General features: G+C 50.6%; 2 protein-coding genes across 3 annotated transcripts; both read left to right on the top strand.

Moving 5' to 3' along the window:
- Positions 1-706: 706 nt before the first annotated feature.
- On the top strand, positions 707-6,227 carry Ddx41 (DEAD-box helicase 41). Its single transcript, XM_046468094.2, has 17 exons — positions 707-782; positions 874-984; positions 1,313-1,472; positions 1,566-1,640; positions 1,770-1,830; positions 1,951-2,087; positions 2,470-2,542; positions 2,674-2,827; positions 2,902-3,038; positions 3,992-4,154; positions 4,379-4,510; positions 4,751-4,822; positions 4,944-5,040; positions 5,173-5,322; positions 5,424-5,495; positions 5,604-5,714; positions 5,881-6,227. The coding sequence occupies exons 1-17, from the start codon at positions 756-758 to the stop codon at positions 6,015-6,017; spliced, it is 1,869 nt and encodes a 622-aa protein (XP_046324050.1). The 5' UTR covers positions 707-755; the 3' UTR covers positions 6,018-6,227.
- Positions 6,228-7,317: 1,090 nt separating this feature from the next.
- Positions 7,318-13,009, top strand: Dok3 (docking protein 3). 2 transcript variants are annotated; one of them, XM_046468083.2, is made up of 7 exons: positions 7,318-7,447; positions 8,107-8,209; positions 9,356-9,661; positions 11,445-11,495; positions 11,678-11,777; positions 11,867-12,039; positions 12,152-13,009. In XM_046468083.2, the coding sequence occupies exons 2-7, from the start codon at positions 8,144-8,146 to the stop codon at positions 12,833-12,835; spliced, it is 1,380 nt and encodes a 459-aa protein (XP_046324039.1). In that variant the 5' UTR covers positions 7,318-7,447; positions 8,107-8,143; the 3' UTR covers positions 12,836-13,009. The 2 variants fall into 2 exon arrangements, with proteins under 2 accessions (XP_046324039.1, XP_046324042.1); XM_046468086.2 differs by lacking the exons at positions 7,318-7,447; positions 11,445-11,495 and having other exon boundaries at positions 7,486-8,209.
- The last annotated feature ends 4,903 nt before the right edge of the window (positions 13,010-17,912 follow it).

Genomic DNA, 17,912 nt, shown 5'->3' with positions numbered 1-17,912 from the left:
AATGTATGTACTTGCACATCACCAGACCTTTACTCCTGCTGTACTCTTGCTCAGGAAGCCTCTATTTTCCACTCCCTGCAATGAGATTCCCACACTTCCCTGGAAACTCAAATCCAGTGTTTGCTCTAAGTCTTCTAGTTGGTCACTCTGATCTCTATTATAGGATTTACAACAATCATCATTTACATATGTACAGGGCCTCAATTAAAAACCACTGTCATCAGGATTTTATTTATCCCTCACCACTCACTGCGTGGTCTCAGATGAAACCAGTCAGAGCGGTTGTGGGTGTTCGGGGTCATTTATTCATCAAGCCCCACTCTGCTCCTGCGGAGACAGTGGCAGGATCCCAGCTTGCCAGATCCGGGAGCCCCGGGTCACTAGAGGGCTTAATGTTCGCTGGCCGCGGCGTACTAATGGCGTCATGCTTTAGGTCTGGCTAGGTACCTGGCAGGCTGCCCTTCTCCCTTCCGGATCAGTCTCCACTGGGGGTCTTCTTCTGGATGGGTTTGAACCTTTGCGCATGCTCCAAATTCTCCAGTGTCCTACACGTCGTACCTGATGTCTTAGGCCCTGGCAACAGTGGCGTAGTCGCTCACAGCCCCGCCCCCACCTCATGAGGAAATTTGTCCCTCTGCGCGATCCGGCTCTCCAAGATCGTTGCTAGGCGCCGACGTCCGCTTCTTCTCATCGGATTGGATCTCGCTCAAAGATGAGGCGTGGTTTTGCCGTGGCGCGCATGCGTGCGACAAAGGATGGAGGAGTCGGAACCCGAGCGGAAGGTGGGAACGAGGCTGGGGCCCACGCGGGTGGGGAGCGGGAGTGAAGGTGGGGGCGATGCGGAGTTCGGGTCTAATTCGCTTGTATCTGTAGCGCGCCCGCCCGGACGACGCGACCGCAGGAGGAAGCCGCTCCGAGGATGAGGATGAGGACGATGAGGATTACGTGCCCTATGTGCCGCTGCGACAGCGCCGACAACTTCTGGTGAGGGATCAGGGTCGGAGGAGGAATGGGGGCGTGACCACCGGGTTTCATTGGGATTGGAGGAGGCGCTGGCCTTCCCCAAGTTCCGAGACGATCTGAGAACTAAGTTTCTGTACACGCGAGCGTAGCCCCGAGGCAAAGGAAGGACTGGCGACCAGGCCTGAGGAGTAAGGCAGTCTGCGCCTCCAGGCACAGGTCCCACACTCAAAAGCCCGGATCCTGATGCAGTCTCCCCGGGGACCATGCTACCCTCGCCCCGAGACAGACACACACACACACACACACACCACTTTGAACTTGACTCTGAGAGACACTGGTGGAACCACAGCTCCAGAAACTGCTGCAGCGAAGACGCAAGGGAGTTGCAGAGGAAGAGCAGCAGGACAGCAGCAGTGAGCCCCGAGGAGATGAGGACGACATCCCTTTGGGCCCTCAGTCCAACGTCAGCCTCCTGGATCAGCATCAGCACCTCAAAGAGAAGGCTGAAGGTGGATTGGGCAACACTGCCTGGACAGGGAGGAGGTACAAACGAAGCTTAGTGCCTTATTTTGGTGTCTCACATCTTCGGGTTCTTTTCTCAGCCCGCAAGGAATCTGCCAAGGAGAAGCAACTAAAGGAAGAAGAGAAGATTCTGGAGAGTGTGGCTGAAGGCCGAGGTAGGGTTGTAGCTAGGACAATAAGGAGGTGGATTGAATCATCTCCCCGCAACCCGAGGCATTTAATATCTCATAGGATCTGGCCTCTGGGAAACAGGAGCCAGCCCTGAGTTATGTTTGTTTTCTCAGCCTTGATGTCAGTGAAGGAGATGGCCAAGGGCATTACATATGATGACCCAATCAAAACCAGGTATGTCTTTCCAGACTGTTCAGTTGCCCTTACTTAGGATGGTGTGTGGCTGAGACTAGCAGTGACACCCCAAGCCCAGCTGTTCCAAGGCCTCTGTTGAACCCTACCACCCACCCACAGTTGGACACCACCCCGTTACGTCCTGAGCATGTCTGAAGAGCGGCATGAACGAGTTCGGAAGAAGTACCACATCCTGGTGGAGGGAGATGGTATCCCACCACCCATCAAGAGCTTTAAGGAAATGAAGTTTCCTGCAGGTATCTGGGAACAGAGAGGAAATGCTACATTTTTCTAATCGAGTCTTGGTGAGGTGTGCCTTAGCCTCCACTGAGTTCAGCATTGTCAGTGTTGAGTCCAGACAATAAGAATGGAGAGATTTAAAAAGGGATATCCTTAGGCTTATTTTTCAACTGTCCTAACTGTACATGTTCTCTGTCTTCTGTAACAGAGTTTCACTGGGAAACTGCTATTGGGTTTAGATAGCTGTGGGTGTGAATACTGGCTCCAGCAAGCCCGTTGGCATTGGACAAGTCTCTCTTCCTTTCTCTCCCTGAGCCTGTTTCATCACTTGCAGCTTGTGGGGTAGTGCTGATCTTACAGACTCTAGGACTCTGATAAAGCACTTGCTATTTCCCACAGCCATCCTGCGAGGCCTAAAGAAAAAAGGCATTCTCCACCCAACACCTATTCAGATCCAAGGTATCCCTACCATGTGAGTATGGACCATGGACTTGGGGTCCCTGAGGAAAGCAGTGACAGGGAGAAGCAATAACCAAGTGTCTGACTGGAGAAGTAGTTGCTGTTTCCTGCTGGACCTGGCCCTCAGGCTATCTTCTCCTACAGTCTTTCGGGCCGGGACATGATTGGCATTGCCTTCACGGGGTCAGGCAAGACGTTGGTGTTCACACTGCCCGTCATCATGTTCTGTCTGGAACAAGAGAAGCGGTTGCCTTTCTCTAAGCGTGAGGGGCCCTATGGACTCATCATCTGCCCCTCGGTAAGATGGGCTGGACTGGAGGGCAGGGTAGAGACTGGGATCACCTGGTGCCAGCTTTATCTTTGTGCCTACAGCGGGAACTGGCCCGGCAAACCCATGGCATCCTGGAATATTACTGCCGCCTGCTGCAGGAGGACAGCTCACCTCTCCTGCGCTGTGCTCTCTGCATTGGGGGCATGTCTGTCAAAGAGCAGATGGAAACCATCCGACAGTACGTACAGGCACCCCTGCCCCACACCCTTCCACAAAGTCCCCAGAGAAGCTTAATTTAGCCATTTTGCAGATCCTCACAGAAGTCTCCTGTTGGGGCCCAACTCTTAAGGACCCTAAAGTCTTATGGGGAGGTGGATTGAGGTGAGACAGAGACATATGGCCAGGTACTGTGGGAACACAGCAAATGGAATGGCCTAGGCGTCTTGAAGGTAGGAGGTTAGAGAAAGCTCTGCAGGAATGGTGATATTGAATTTTGAAGAGAGGCAGTTCAAGCAGAAAACACAGAAGTAGGGATCAGGGGTGTCCAGAAAAGTCAGGGTTGTTCATTGCGGTCAACCAAGGAAGCTGGGGCACTAGATCGAGGATAGATCAGAGTGGCATGCCCTTTCCACACAGTTCAGACCGCATAGACGTTGCCAGATGCTATGGACCAAGCCTTGGGGTCACTGATGGGCCAGACCCCATTCCTATTTCTGAGGCATTTTCAGTCTTGGGGAAGATGCAGGCGCAGAAAAGATGAAGTCAGTACTGGGAAAGTGAGCCAAGCAAGGCCTCCAAGGGGGCTGCAGGAGCCTGGGGTAAAGCCTCTGCAGGGTTTCAGTGTAGCTTTCCTGGGGCTAGGAGAGTGACCTGAGAAAAGAAGGAAGGTGTCTCAGGCCAAGGGCTGGCAAGAAAGCCGTAAGCCCTTTATTTTATTTTTATACGGTGCTGAGGATCGAACCCAGTGCCTCTCGTGTACTAGGCAAGCGCTCCACCACTGAGCCACAACCCCAGCCCCTGCAGGCCCATCTTATATGCCATATGTATAGGGCAGAATATGGAGAGTAACAAGGAGAGGACAGGGGAGGAGAGTCAGGAGAGAAATCCTAGAGCAGAACAGAGGCAGGATGCCATCTCTTGGTAGGTGATAGGCAAGTAGCCCCAACCTCAGGGTCTCTCCTTGGTTCTCAGTGGTGTACATATGATGGTGGCCACCCCTGGACGCCTCATGGATTTACTACAGAAGAAGATGGTCAGCCTAGACATCTGTCGCTACCTGGCCCTGGATGAGGCTGACCGCATGATTGACATGGGTTTTGAGGGCGACATCCGCACCATCTTTTCCTACTTCAAGGTGCCTCTCCCGACCTTTCCAGGGATTCCTGAACTGCCCCCCGCCCCATGCATACCACATTCAATTATGGAGGGCCCTGAGCCTCTGCACTGCCCCATCCTCTGCTCCTACTTCAAGGGGGCTATGTCTCAGCTGCTTAGTATCCCCAGAACCTATCCCCTACACATCTTGGCCCATCCCCACCAGCCCTGCATGCTTCAGCCCCAGCCTCCACCCTTCCTCAGGGCCAGCGGCAGACTCTACTCTTCAGTGCTACCATGCCAAAGAAGATTCAGAACTTTGCCAAGAGTGCCCTGGTAAAGCCTGTTACCATCAATGTGGGGCGTGCTGGGGCCGCCAGCCTGGATGTCATTCAGGTGAGCCGGCATTCTTGGTGAACAGTCTCTCACCTGTGAGGACTGCATCTGGTGAAACTGATTGGAAAAAGGGGTTCACTTCATGTTAATTGGAACCCCTTGCTCTTAGGGGTTCCGGCTCTTGGTGGCAAGAGGCATCTGGTTATCTCCTGGCTCAGATTAGAAACCCAGCCTTCTGTGGCAGGGACGTGGCCAGTGACCCTAACCTTGAGATCACCTGACCTGGCCTCTTTCTGGCAGGAGGTGGAATACGTGAAGGAAGAGGCCAAGATGGTATACCTGCTTGAGTGCCTGCAGAAGACCCCCCCTCCTGTGAGTGCAGCCAGTCCAGGCTAGTGCCAGAGTCCCAGGACAAGGAAGAGGGTAGTAGGGACTGCATGCTGGGGTAAAGTTGGAGGAACACCCTGTGACTAGAGTTGGCCTTCCTGCGTAGGTGCTCATCTTTGCAGAGAAGAAGGCCGATGTGGACGCCATCCATGAGTATCTGCTGCTCAAGGGGGTTGAGGCTGTTGCCATCCATGGGGGCAAAGGTCAGGACAGTGCATGCATTAGTGTGAACCCTGATGCTATAGCAACCCTTCACCTATCCCTTCCCCTGCCTGACCTGCCTGCTTCCAAAACTCCCACCGTAACTCTGATAGCTGCTGCCTGACCCTCCCTAGACCAGGAGGAACGGACCAAAGCCATTGAGGCATTCCGGGAGGGCAAGAAGGATGTCCTGGTGGCCACAGATGTGGCCTCCAAAGGCCTGGACTTCCCTGCTATCCAGCACGTCATCAATTACGACATGCCTGAGGAAATCGAGAACTATGGTGGGGAACTTCAGGGACCAGGGGAGTGGGGTAGACAGAAGGACCAGGCCAGGTCCCCGCCCTGGTGCAGTGAGCTAGAGGCTCTGTCCTTCTCTTTTCAGTGCACCGAATCGGCCGCACAGGGCGCTCAGGAAACACAGGCATTGCTACGACCTTCATTAACAAGGCCTGTGGTGAGTCAGAGAGCCAACTCATCTGTCCCCCAGGTCCTCCACCTGTGGCTTCCCAGGTTCTGACTGTGGGACCCAGGGTAGGGCTTGATGGTTCTTCTTTCCCCCTAGATGAGTCAGTGCTGATGGATCTCAAGGCCCTGCTGCTAGAAGCCAAGCAGAAGGTGCCACCTGTACTACAAGTGCTGCACCCTGGGGACGAGTCCATGCTGGACATTGGAGGTGAATGCTGAGCAGGCGCAAGTTCTCTGGGGTTGGGGGCAGAATACCACAAAACAAATCCATACTAGATATTGGTGGACTAGGGGGACCTAACTGGGAGAGGGGAAAAGGTCCAGGGCCTGGATTCTGACCCTGTGATTTTGCTAACCCTGCCCCATCCCTCCAGGAGAACGTGGTTGTGCCTTCTGTGGGGGCCTGGGCCATCGGATCACTGACTGCCCCAAACTTGAGGCCATGCAGACCAAACAGGTCAGCAACATTGGCCGCAAGGACTACCTGGCCCACAGCTCCATGGACTTCTGAGCCGTCTGTCTTCCCTTCTTATCTCCAAGAGGCCTCAGTTCCAGGACTCAGCCACCCTGTGTGCACACAGACACCAGCCCCGTGGACAAGAAGCCAGCATCTTGGCCCAGCTGGCCTGGGCTGTTCCTTGTACCCCAGCCACCCCAAAATTACTATTTTTGTTCTTCCCTTCAGCTGTCATTAAAGCACAAGCCCCCTCTCTCAGCCCCAGCCCTGCCTCTGTGTCTCTGCCTTCAGCCCTCCGAATCCTGGACAGGCCTCGCCTTCCAGCCTCCAGCAGCCCTCCTACTCCCCCTCCCAGCACCTACCCTCATGTTGGCTATGGAAGGAAATGCCAGTCAGTGTCCCTCCTGGGTGCTCAGAGGTGTGGGGACTATGAATCACAGGGGGGCCAAGGGGAAACAGCTGAGCCTCTGGTCCCCCTGGCTGGCTGGCTTAACTGTCAGCCTCTCTCTTCCTGTCAATTTATGTTGCTCTGGGGGCTTCTGGAACCCCTTGGCAGGCTGCTTCCTCCCTTTGCCCGTGCCTGCCTGTGCGTATTCCCTGTCAGAAACATTCAGTTCCATTCACCGAGAAGGCAGCAGATACCACAGGACTGCCAATCAGGCCACAAGCACCCTACGGGGGCTGCAAGAACCCAGACAAGCCTGGCAGAAACCTGCCTGGAAAGCCCACAGGAAGGCCGGAGATTCATATGCAAGTAAAGGTCGGTCTCCATCATAAGACTGCCAGCAGATCAATGAGGATTTTAATATCTAGCAAGAGGAGGGCGGAGGAACAGTACAGCAGTAGCTGTGTATTGCACAGTTCCTCTGCCAGGAACTTCGTGAGCAAGGCCACATGCTTATCCCAGGAGGACGGTTCTTGCTCAACCCTGTTTGTTGCTTTGTGTGTGGCCTCCAACAAGTTACTTAATATTTTTGAGCCTTGATTTCATAATTTTTGAAATTGCGATGAGAATGCAAAGGATGTGGTGTTTGAGGCTCCTAAAGCTCAGGGCTATCTGGACTACTACAGTGGGCACAGAACCAGGTACTAGAAGGCCCTAGAAGATCTATTCTGGCCAAATGTGACCCCCAAAGAGCATTCTTCAGTTTGGTTACAGCATTCTTTCTGGAGGTTGCTTTGAATGACATGGGACTGTCCCTAGAATTCTGATGCACACACAACCCCAATACTAGTCTCCAGCAAGGCAAGGCAAAAATAAAAAGCCAGGCACCTGACAGGAAGCAAAGCTTTAAAAGAGCATGTGACCTCCCTGGGGAGCCCACTGGGGGCCTACCACCACACTCACATGGTTAGGGCCCGTTAGGGGTGTGGATCCCATGAGGACTGGCTGCCTAATAGGAGGACTGCTGTGCTCTCAAGACTAGTGACCAGGCAAGGCCGCCAAGAGGAGGAGGCAGCCTATTGCCCCAAGCAGCACAGTGGTGAGGGGTTCCCTGGAGGGGTTGTTCTGTGGGGAAATGAGGCTCAGGGGAAGTGAAGGCCAGAACACAGAAGCCCCTGAGTGCTGGGGAAGAGGAAAAGCAGAGTTGGTGTGGGTTGGTGGAGAGTCAGATGGGCCCAGGTGAAGCAAGGGCTATGAAGATGGGGAGTCAATGAAAATTAGAAATATTCCAGACAGAAGTAGAGAGGACAGGGTGAGACAGTCTCAGGCAAACCTAATGGTACAAACCAGGACTTGGTGGAGGGCCAGGCGTTCACCAGTCTGGTGAGAAGAAGGTCCCAGGCTAGGAGCAGACTGTGCAGCACCGGGTCCCAAGCTGCACAGCTGGCCCGATGGGGGAAGCATTGGAGCTCATGACTCAGGGCAGCCAGGCTGTGGTCAGTTGCTCATATCCAGCTGACCCAGATGCCAGCATAGGGGTCACTTGCTCTCAGGTGGCCTGAGGCTCTCGAAGGCAGACATAGACACTTTGAGCTGGCCAGAACCCCTAAGAAGAAGAATGTACTGCCCCTCAATCCCTTAACTGAGGACGACTCCCCTCCCCCTCGCCGCAGCTGCCTCTCTGGACCAAGGGAGGGGGAAGTGGCCAGAAGGGGAAGTGTGAGGAGTTCCCCTCCAGCCTTTCACCAGTCTCCTCAGGTCTCCGGAACAGAAGGCCTCGGGCCCAATCGTGGCCATGGAGCCCGTGGAGACTCCCGTCAAGGATGGCATTCTCTACCAGCAGCACGTCAAGTTTGGCAAGGTGGGGACCCCTGGCTGCCAGATCGCTGCCCAGGACTAGCGGTAGGCAGAGAAAGGGGCCTCTGCCCAGTCCTGGATAACCCACCTGGACCTGGGAAAACTGGGAAGGGAGTCAGGATGGGAGATGGAACAGAATTTCTTTTTCTTGCAGCATTAGGAATTGAGCTCAGAGGCATTCTGCCACTGAACTACACCCCTAGCCCTTTTTTATTTTATTTTTATTTTGAGATAGGGTCTCACTAAGTTTCAGAGGCTGGCCTCAGATTAACTATCCTCCTGCCTCAGCCTCCTGAGTCACTGGGATTACAGACATACCCTATGGTATGCGGCTGGAACCCAGGAATTGGGGAGCAGAATAAAGTCCTGTTGTCTGCCTGAGAAGGTTGAGGCTGAACAGGCTTTTGAAACCCTGTCTTATTTTAGAGATGGAGTCACCAAGATGAGGGAAGGGTCTAAGAATCAAAACCTTTAGGCAAAGCAGAGCCAAGCAGCCTTCTGACCCATCTAATAGTGAACTGTTACCCATGGAAAGGGCCAGGGGCTGAGCTGAAGGAGCCCCTGGAGGGCACGCCCTACAGTCAGGGCTGGGCCCCAGCTCTTCCGTGGGCCTGGCCCTGTACCCCACAACTCAGCTGCAGCTGCTGCTCAGGCAGATAAGTAGTCTGTTTCCTTTGTTAGAAGTTATTTGCATGTTTCCTTCCTAGCCATCATGAGGCTCAGGCCTCCCAGCTTCACCCCAATGTCTTTTTTCTCTTTCTTTGTGTGTATATGTGAGGGTGGGGGGTGACAGGTGGGCAACCAACATAACAGCAGTGTGCCCAAGACACTAGATACTCTACAGACGTAGTCCAGTAGAAGACCAGCCTCACATTCTCACAGCCTCTTGAGAGACGAGGACACTGGGGCTATGGAGGTCACAGGAAAGGGCATGGTGGATTTGAACCCAGGGCTGACTGAACCCAAATACAGAGTTTCCCCCGTGCCTGGCCCAGCCCTGGCAAGATCTCCTTCCCTAGCACCTGAAGACTTGTGGGAGGGAGAGGCGAGACTGGGTAGACAGGAGCAGTTGCTGAGTAGCTTGTGCTTAGCCAAGTGGTAGGAAGAATCTGCCACCTAAGAGTCTCTTCCCCAACCCTCTCTCCCACAGAAGTCCTGGCGGAAAGTGTGGGCTCTGCTGTATGCAGGAGGCCCATCAGGCGTGGCTCGGCTAGAGAGCTGGGACATTCGGGATGGTGGCTTGGGGCCAGCAGGGGACAGATCTGCAGGGCCTGGCAGGAGGGGGGAGCGGAGGATCATCCGCTTGGCTGACTGTGTGTCTGTGCTGCCGGCTGATGGTGAGAGTTGTCCCCGGGACACTGGTGCTTTCCTGCTCACTACTACGGAACGAAGCCACCTGCTGGCTGCACAGCACCGCCAGTCCTGGATGAACCCCATCTGCCAGCTGGCCTTCCCGGTGAGTACAGGATGGTGTGGGGGGGGGGCGGGCGGGCGGGGCAGTCCAAAGGCCAGCTGGTGGGGAACCACATCACCCTGTGCTTGCTTATCTCCTTTCTCAGTTTACATCCTGTCACTCGATAAGCATTGCCAAGCAACTGCAAGGCTGGGAAACAGCCCAGAAACCCATAGAAGGAATCTCAGATGTCCGTGCCGGTTTAAAGAAAGTGAAACTCTGGGATGGAACTGGAATAAATGGAGGAACTTTAGGCAGAATGGTCAAGGAAGGCCTCTCTGAAGAGACAGTGGGCCTGATTCTTCGATAACAAATAAAAGCCCACCAGGCAAAGGCTGGAGGAGAGGCCAGGCAAATACAGTAACATGAGGAGTGTCGTGAATGAGGGGGCAGTATGGGCAAAGGTCCACGGGCAAGAAAAAGTGGTGTGTTCACCACAAAAGGGACAGAGAGAAGACTGGTGTGGCTGAAGGTAGAGATCAGGAGGAGCGCAGGAGGTAGAGAGGTCGGAAAGCTCACTGGGAGCCAGCTGAAGCCACTTTGGGCTACCTGTGGGATTTGGGATTTGTGTCTGAATCAGAGAAGCCTTTGGAGGATTTAAGCCAGACACTGATGTTTGTAAAGATTAGCTTTTTCAACCGATCTTGATGGACCAGAACAAAATATCTGGTGATTCCTCAAAAAGTTAGTCATGATGCCAGGCAGAGTGACACATGCAGGAGGCTAAAGGATCTCAAGTTCAAGGCCAGCCTCAGCAACTTACACCCTAAGCAACTTAGCAAGATAATCTCAAAATAAAAAATAAAAAGGACTGGAGATGTGGCTCAGTGGTTAAGCACCCCTGAGTTCAATTCCTGGTACCAAAAAAAAAAAAGTCAGTCATGAAGTTATCATATGACACAGCAACTCTACTGCTCAATATATATCCAAGAGAACTGAAACAGCTATTCAAACAAAATGTACACATGGATGTTCTTGTCAGTATTATTCACAGTTGCCAAAAACAACCCAAATGGCCATTCCCTGATGAATGAATAAACAAAACATGTTCTATCCATATAATGGAATATTATTTAGCCATAAAAAATGAAGCTCTGATAACATGCTACAACAGGAATGAGAATTGAACACATTAAAGAAGCCAGACACAAAGACCACATATTGTATGATTCCATTTACACGAGAGGTCTAGACTAGGCCAATCTATGGGACAGAAAGTAGATTGGTGGTTTCCAGGAATTATGAAAGAGAGAAATGGGGAGTGACTGCTAATGAGTAAAGGGTTTCCATTTGGGGTGATGAAAAAGTTCTGGAATTAGGTAGTGGTGATGGCTGCACAATCTTGTAAATATAATAAAAACCACTGCATTGTGTGCTTTAAAATAACTAAAATGGGAATTTTATATTCCATGTATTTTGTTACATTTTTACCTTTTTTAAAGGAACAGGATTAAACAGACAAGCGAGGAAGCAGTTGCATTTGACCCTAGCCATTCTCCCATGGGCCAAAGTGGTCATGGTGGAGGTGCCAAGAATCAAAAAGAACATGAGGACCTGCTAAAGAACTAGATGTGGGATGAGGGATAGGAAGGGTCAACAGCCACTGGTTGGTTCGCTCTTATGTGCTGCCCCTGAGGCTCTTACCCGTCACTGCTCCAAGCTATTAGAGACACCTACAAGCCAATCAAATCCAAGGCCAAGCTCAGGGGCTATGGGGGACATCCTCTTGTTTGCACAGTGATTTATAGCTGTCAGACACCTGTAAGCACAGCTCCTCCTTCCCCAGCTCAGCACCCTCAAGAGAGAGCCCAGTGGGGACTGCCGCCCTATCATACAGGTAGGGAAATAGCCTCAGAGGGGTATCTAGAGTCAGGCAGTTTATCAAGGGCACAACTGGGACTATCACCTGGGGCCCCAGATGCCCTTGCTTGTAGCAAAATCCAGGGGTGTGGACCCCTTGGGAGGGGTGGGGAAGAGAAGCAGGTAGACTCTAACCTCTGACTTGAGCCCACTCCCCAGGGCACAGGGGAGTGCTCCTCAGGACCAGGAGAAGCTGAGTTGCCCAAGAGGGGCCTCATCCCCATGGAGGAAAATTCCATCTACTCTTCCTGGCAGGGAGGTGAGTCACAGGAGGCCCTGGGGCAACCTCAGCCCCTCCCACCCAGGATCTTTGGGGGACTGACAGGGTACCCTCTTGCCTGCCTACAGCGAGTGAGTTTCCAGTGGTGGTGCAGAGGACTGAGGCTGCTGTCCGCTGCCAGCTAAAGGGACCCTACCTCCTGGTGCTGGGCCAAGACACCATCCAGTTGAGGGGAACTGCCAGCCCCCAGGTCCTCTACAGCTGGCCCTACCACTTCCTGCGCAAGTTTGGCTCTGACAAGGTGAGGTGCTGGGTGGCTTCCCCACTTCCGCAGGTCCCTACAGGGAAGGGCTAGAGGTGGTCAGCAGGCTGACCCCTCAGCCCCTGACCCCTACCCATGTCCCTGTATCTAGGGCGTGTTCTCCTTTGAGGCTGGCCGCCGCTGTGACTCAGGCGAGGGCCTCTTTGCCTTTAGCAGCCCACGTGCCCCTGACATGTGTGGGTCTGTGGCTGCTGCCATCGCCCGCCAACGGGAACTGCTGCCAGAACGGGCTGTTGCCAGGCCTTGCCCCCTGCCTCGCGCCACCTCCCTTCCCTCCTTGGACCCCCCTGGGGAGCTTCAGGAGGTGTCACCAGGGGCTGATCTGCCTACCTGCAGAAGGGCACCTGTGGTCGATCCTGGGCCCCAAAGCCTACCATTACTACTGGGCCCTGCGCCTGAGGAGCCGGTGTCCGATCTCTACGCCTCTGTGTGCAAGCGTGCCAGTGGACCCCCAGCCACCATCGAACACCTCTACGAGAACGTGTGCCTGCTGGAGGCCAGTCCTGGACTGCCCAATGGGGGCCCTGAGCTCCAAGAGAGCCTTTCTGGCGGCCACAGCCCCGTAGCCAGCCCCATCTATCACAATAGCGAGGACCTGAGCTGGTCCGGCCCAACCCATGACAGCAACCTTGAGGCTCAGTACCGGCGACTGCTAGAGCTGGAGCTTGATGAGGCAGGTGGCACCAGCCGCTCCGGCAGTCAGGCAGGCTTCAAGGCCAAGCTGGTGACACTGCTGGGTCGAGAGCGGAGGAAGGGTCCTACTCACTGTGACTGACCCTGAAGACCTGGGCAGGATAGAGGTGCTCCTGGGACAGGAGGGTGGGCAAACTCCTGTCTACTCTGGCTTGCAGGAGCAAAGTAGGCAGCCTGGGAAGGATTCACACCCTGCCCTGTGTGTCCCCCAGTGTACAGTGTACAGATTAACCAATAAAGTGCCAGCTACCCCTCAGTTTTGCCTGTGGCCCACGCTCCATACTACCTCACTTCAGCCCCTGGCAGTGGCACTTGAGGGTCCCCATGAACATAAAAACCCTCACATTCATTGCACCAAACACCAATGTCCTGTCCTCCAGGGACACAAATGTCCTAGACCTGACTTCAGCTACCAGTGGGCTCAAATCCACTGAAGCAAATGGATGTGATGGCAATAGTTTGGGTTCCATTTGTGCAGTAGGAATGACATGAACAGTCAGGTGGAGGGAGACAGGAAGCTTGTTGAAGAGGGGGGTGCCCTCTGCCTTGAACTGGAGGGGCAGGCAGGGCCCACCAGGTGGATAGTGAGCCCAGGCCTTCCAAGCTGAGAACAGATATGCATGGGCCTGAGATGATAAGGAAGATGTGGACACAGAGGTACTTTGGGTGCCCTATGGTGAGCTGGGTCTCATTATCAGGGGAGGGACATGGTCAGACTCAATGTGGAGACTGCATTTGAGGGGGCAAAATTGGAGACCAAGATGCCCAAGCTGGGAAGGAGGGAGTGGGGTTCGGAGGATAGTAAGGAGCAGATAGAAGGGATTTCAATGATGTATACACCCAAACACTTGTTCCCCGCAGCAACAATATACAGATACTTCTGGGGGACTTCAGGCCTCAGTTTCCTCACTGTAAAGGATCAAGACTAAATTAGGGGCTAGGTTTGTAGCTCAATGGTAAAGCACTTACCTAGCACGTGTGAGGCACTGGGTTTGATCCTTAGCACCACATAAAAATAAATTTAAAAAGGTATGTGTCCATCCATAACTAAAAATAATTCTATAAAAAAGATTAAAATACATGTGGGCCAGGGTATGGTTCAGTGGTAGAACTCTTGCCTAGAATGTGTAAAGCCCAGGGCCAGCACTGGAAAAAAAAATTACATATTAGACTTATGCATCAGAATTTTACTGTACCAGAACACTGTGGGACAAGGCCATGTTCACAGCTTTAGTTCTGTTCTCAAGGAGCCAACATTCCAGAGAGAGAGAGAAGCACATTTCTAGAAGGCTTTAGTCCTTGCTTTCTCCTTCTCTCCTCTGCTACTCCTGCCGACAACCTTGGGACCATCCATGCATACAATGTAATCCCAAGGATATGGCCTCTTTGTCTCTTGACTTCAATTCTATCTCAGCTGCCCTTGGCACATCTCGAATCTTGTCTTCAGACAGTAACAAACCAGTCTTATTTCGACCAAAAGAAAGATTTTAAAAAAGGTGTTGAATAAGCTGAAAAGCTGAGGGAGTCCAGACCCTGGATTCCATCCTCAGCACCACATAAAAATAATTAAAATAAAAGCATCCTCTTCTGGCCACTCCTCTCCCTCCTTCCAGCTTACTTCCTCTAGCATAGCCAATATTTCCTTTCCAGCCACAATGACCTACAGGGATTCTTTTCTCATGATCTGTAAGGTCCCTGTCTACCTTCTATCCTTGTCCCCTTTCAATTTCACCCGCAGAGTCATTTCTCACTCTCTTGTCTCTTTCCATCTTGTTTGACTGGCAAAGCCCCCAGCCTCAGGGGAACCCAACTTATTACTGTGCCTGTTCTCTGGCAGCTGCCCACAGTTGGAGAAATTCACATAAGCAGGCTGACTGCCTTGTGACACAATATTATCGCTGGCTCTCGAGGCTGCCCTCAGATCCTGTGTTGTACATAGACGGCTTTTCTCTTCCCTGAGACCTTCAATCCTTCTCCTCTCCATTCCTTCCCATTTCCACCTCACTGATGAAGTGGGACAACAGCCATCAATAGAAGTGAACTTTCCACCACCTTCAGTCTTCCACCACTGCACTAGCAAAGGGGCCAGCGTCTGCATCCATCTTCTCCCGTTCCTACAGTGGAAGAAGTATCTGTCCCCAGCCATGTGCTCTGCCCCCAGCTTTTCTCAGTTTCTCAAAGGCTGGCACACCAAGATGTCACCTTTCTCTTCAGTTAAATTAGTCTCTCCCCCTTCCCACCTACTCTCTCTTTAGAGTTGGGGACTGAGCCCAGAGCCTCAGTCAGTGACTTAGACAGTGACTCTGACTGAGCTACACTCCCAGCTCCCCTTTCTCTTCTGGAGCCATCCATTATTGCTGTCGTCGTCATCATCACCATCATCATCATCTCCAGCCACATGCAAACATGGTGTATCATTTCATAACTTAAAAGAAATCTTCCCTTGGGCTGGGGTTGTGGCTCAGTGGTGGAGTGCTCGCCTGGCACGTCCGAGGTCCTGAGTTCAATCCTTAGCACCACCTAAAAATAAATAAAATAAAGGTACTGTGTCCATCTACAACTAAAAAATAAATATTAACAAAAAAGAAATCCTTGAGTCAGGAGGATATAGAAAACCTAAACAGACCAATATCAATTGAGGAGATAGAAGAAACCATCAAAAGACTACCAACTAAGAAAAGCCCAGGTCCCGATGGGTATACAGCAGAATTTTACAAAACCTTTAAAGAAGAACTAATACCAATACTTTTCAAGCTACTTCAGGAAATAGAAAAGGAGGGAGAACTTCCAAATTCATTCTATGAGGCCAACATCACCCTGATACCTAAACCAGACAAAGACACTTCAAAGAAAGAAAACTACAGACCAATATCTCTAATGAACCTAGATGCAAAAATCCTCAATAAAATTCTGGCGAATCGGATACAAAAACATATAAAAAAAATTGTACACCATGATCAAGTAGGATTCATCCCTGGGATGCAAGGCTGGTTCAATATACGGAAATCAATAAATGTTATTCACCACATCAATAGACTTAAAAATAAGAACCATATGATCATCTCGATAGATGCGGAAAAAGCATTTGACAAAGTACAGCATCCCTTTATGTTCAAAACTCTAGAAAAACTAGGGATAACAGGAACATACCTCAATATTGTAAAAGCAATCTATGCTAAGCCTCAGGCTAGCATCATTCTGAATGGAGAAAAACTGAAGGCATTCCCTCTAAAATCTGGAACAAGACAGGGATGCCCTCTCTCTCCACTTCTCTTCAACATAGTTCTCGAAACACTGGCCAGAGCAATTAGACAGACGAAAGAAATTAAAGGCATAAAAATAGGAAAAGAAGAAATTAAATTATCACTATTTGCAGATGATATGATTCTATATCTAGCAGACCCAAAAGGCTCTACAAAGAAACTATTAGAGCTAATAAATGAATTCAGCAAAGTGGCAGGATTTAAAATCAACACGCATAAATCAAAGGCATTCCTGTATATCAGCGACAAATCCTCTGAAATGGAAATGAGGACAACCACTCCATTCAAAATATCTTCAAAAAAAATAAAATACTTGGGAATCAACCTAACAAAAGAGGTGAAAGACTTATACAATGAAAACTACAGAACCCTAAAGAGAGAAATAGAAGAAGATCTTAGAAGATGGAAAAATATACCCTGTTCATGGATAGGCAGAACTAACATCATCAAAATGGCGATATTACCAAAAGTTCTCTATAGGTTTAATGCAATGCCAATCAAAATCCCAATGGCATTTCTTGTAGAAATAGAGAAAGCAATCATGAAATTCATATGGAAAAATAAAAGACCCAGAATAGCAAAAACAATGCTAAGCAAGAAGTGTGAATCAGGCGGTATAGCGATACCAGACTTCAAACTATACTACAGAGCAATAGTAACAAAAACAGCATGGTACTGGTACCAAAACAGGCGTGTGGACCAATGGTACAGAATAGAGGACACAGAAACCAATCCACAAAACTACAACTATCTTATATTTGATAAAGGGGCTAAAAGCATGCAATGGAGGAAGGATAGCATCTTCAACAAATGGTGCTGGGAAAACTGGAAATCCTTATGCAACAAAATGAAACTGAATCCCTTTCTCTCGCCATGCACAAAAGTGAATTCAAAATGGATCAAGGAACTTGATATCAAATCAGAGACGCGCCGTCTGATAGAAGAAAAAGTTGGCTACGATCTACAGTCGGTGGGGTCGGGCTCCAAATTCCTCAATAGGACACCCATAGCACAAAAGTTAATAACTAGAATCAACAAATGGGACTTACTCAAACTAAGAAGTTTTTTCTCAGCAAAAGAAACAATAAGAGAGGTAAATAGGGAGCCTACATCCTGGGAACAAATCTTTACTCCTCACACTTCAGATAGAGCCCTAATATCCAGAGTATACAAAGAACTCAAAAAATTAGACAATAAGAGAACAAACAACCCAATCAACAAATGGGCCAAGGACCTGAACAGACACTTCACAGAGGAGGACATACAGTCAATCAACAAGTACATGAAAAAATGCTCAACATCTCTAGCTGTCAGAGAAATGCAAATCAAAACCACCCTAAGATACCATCTCACTCCAGTAAGATTGGCAGCCATTAGGAAGTCAAACAACAACAAGTGCTGGCGAGGATGTGGGGAAAAGGGTACACTTGTACATTGCTGGTGGGACTGCAGATTGGTGCAGCCAATTTGGAAAGCAGTATGGAGATTTCTTGGAAAGCTGGGAATGGAGCCACCATTTGACCCAGCTATTCCCCTTCTTGGTCTATTCCCTAAAGACCTAAAAAGAGCATGCTACAGGGACACTGCTACATCGATGTTCATAGCAGCACAGTTCACAATAGCAAGACTGTGGAACCAACCTAGATGCCCTTCAATAGACGAATGGATAAAAAAAATGTGGCATTTATACACAATGGAGTATTACTCTGCATTAAAAAATGACAAAATCATAGAATTTACAGGGAAATGGATGGCATTAGAGCAGATTATGCTAAGTGAAGCTAGCCAATCCCTAAAAAACAAATGCCAAATGTCTTCTTTGATATAAGGAAAGTAACTAAGAACAGAGTAGGGACGAAGAACAGGAGAAGAAGATTAACATTTAACAGGGATGAG

Source organism: Marmota monax, unplaced genomic scaffold (assembly GCF_021218885.2).
Source record: "Marmota monax isolate L192 unplaced genomic scaffold, Marmota_monax_Labrador192_F-V1.1 WCK01_AAM20220418_F8-fsc00196, whole genome shotgun sequence".
Classification (NCBI taxonomy): domain Eukaryota; kingdom Metazoa; phylum Chordata; class Mammalia; order Rodentia; family Sciuridae; genus Marmota; species Marmota monax.
Note: the sequence above shows the minus strand (reverse complement) of the source record. Positions and strands in the feature narration are given on the sequence as shown.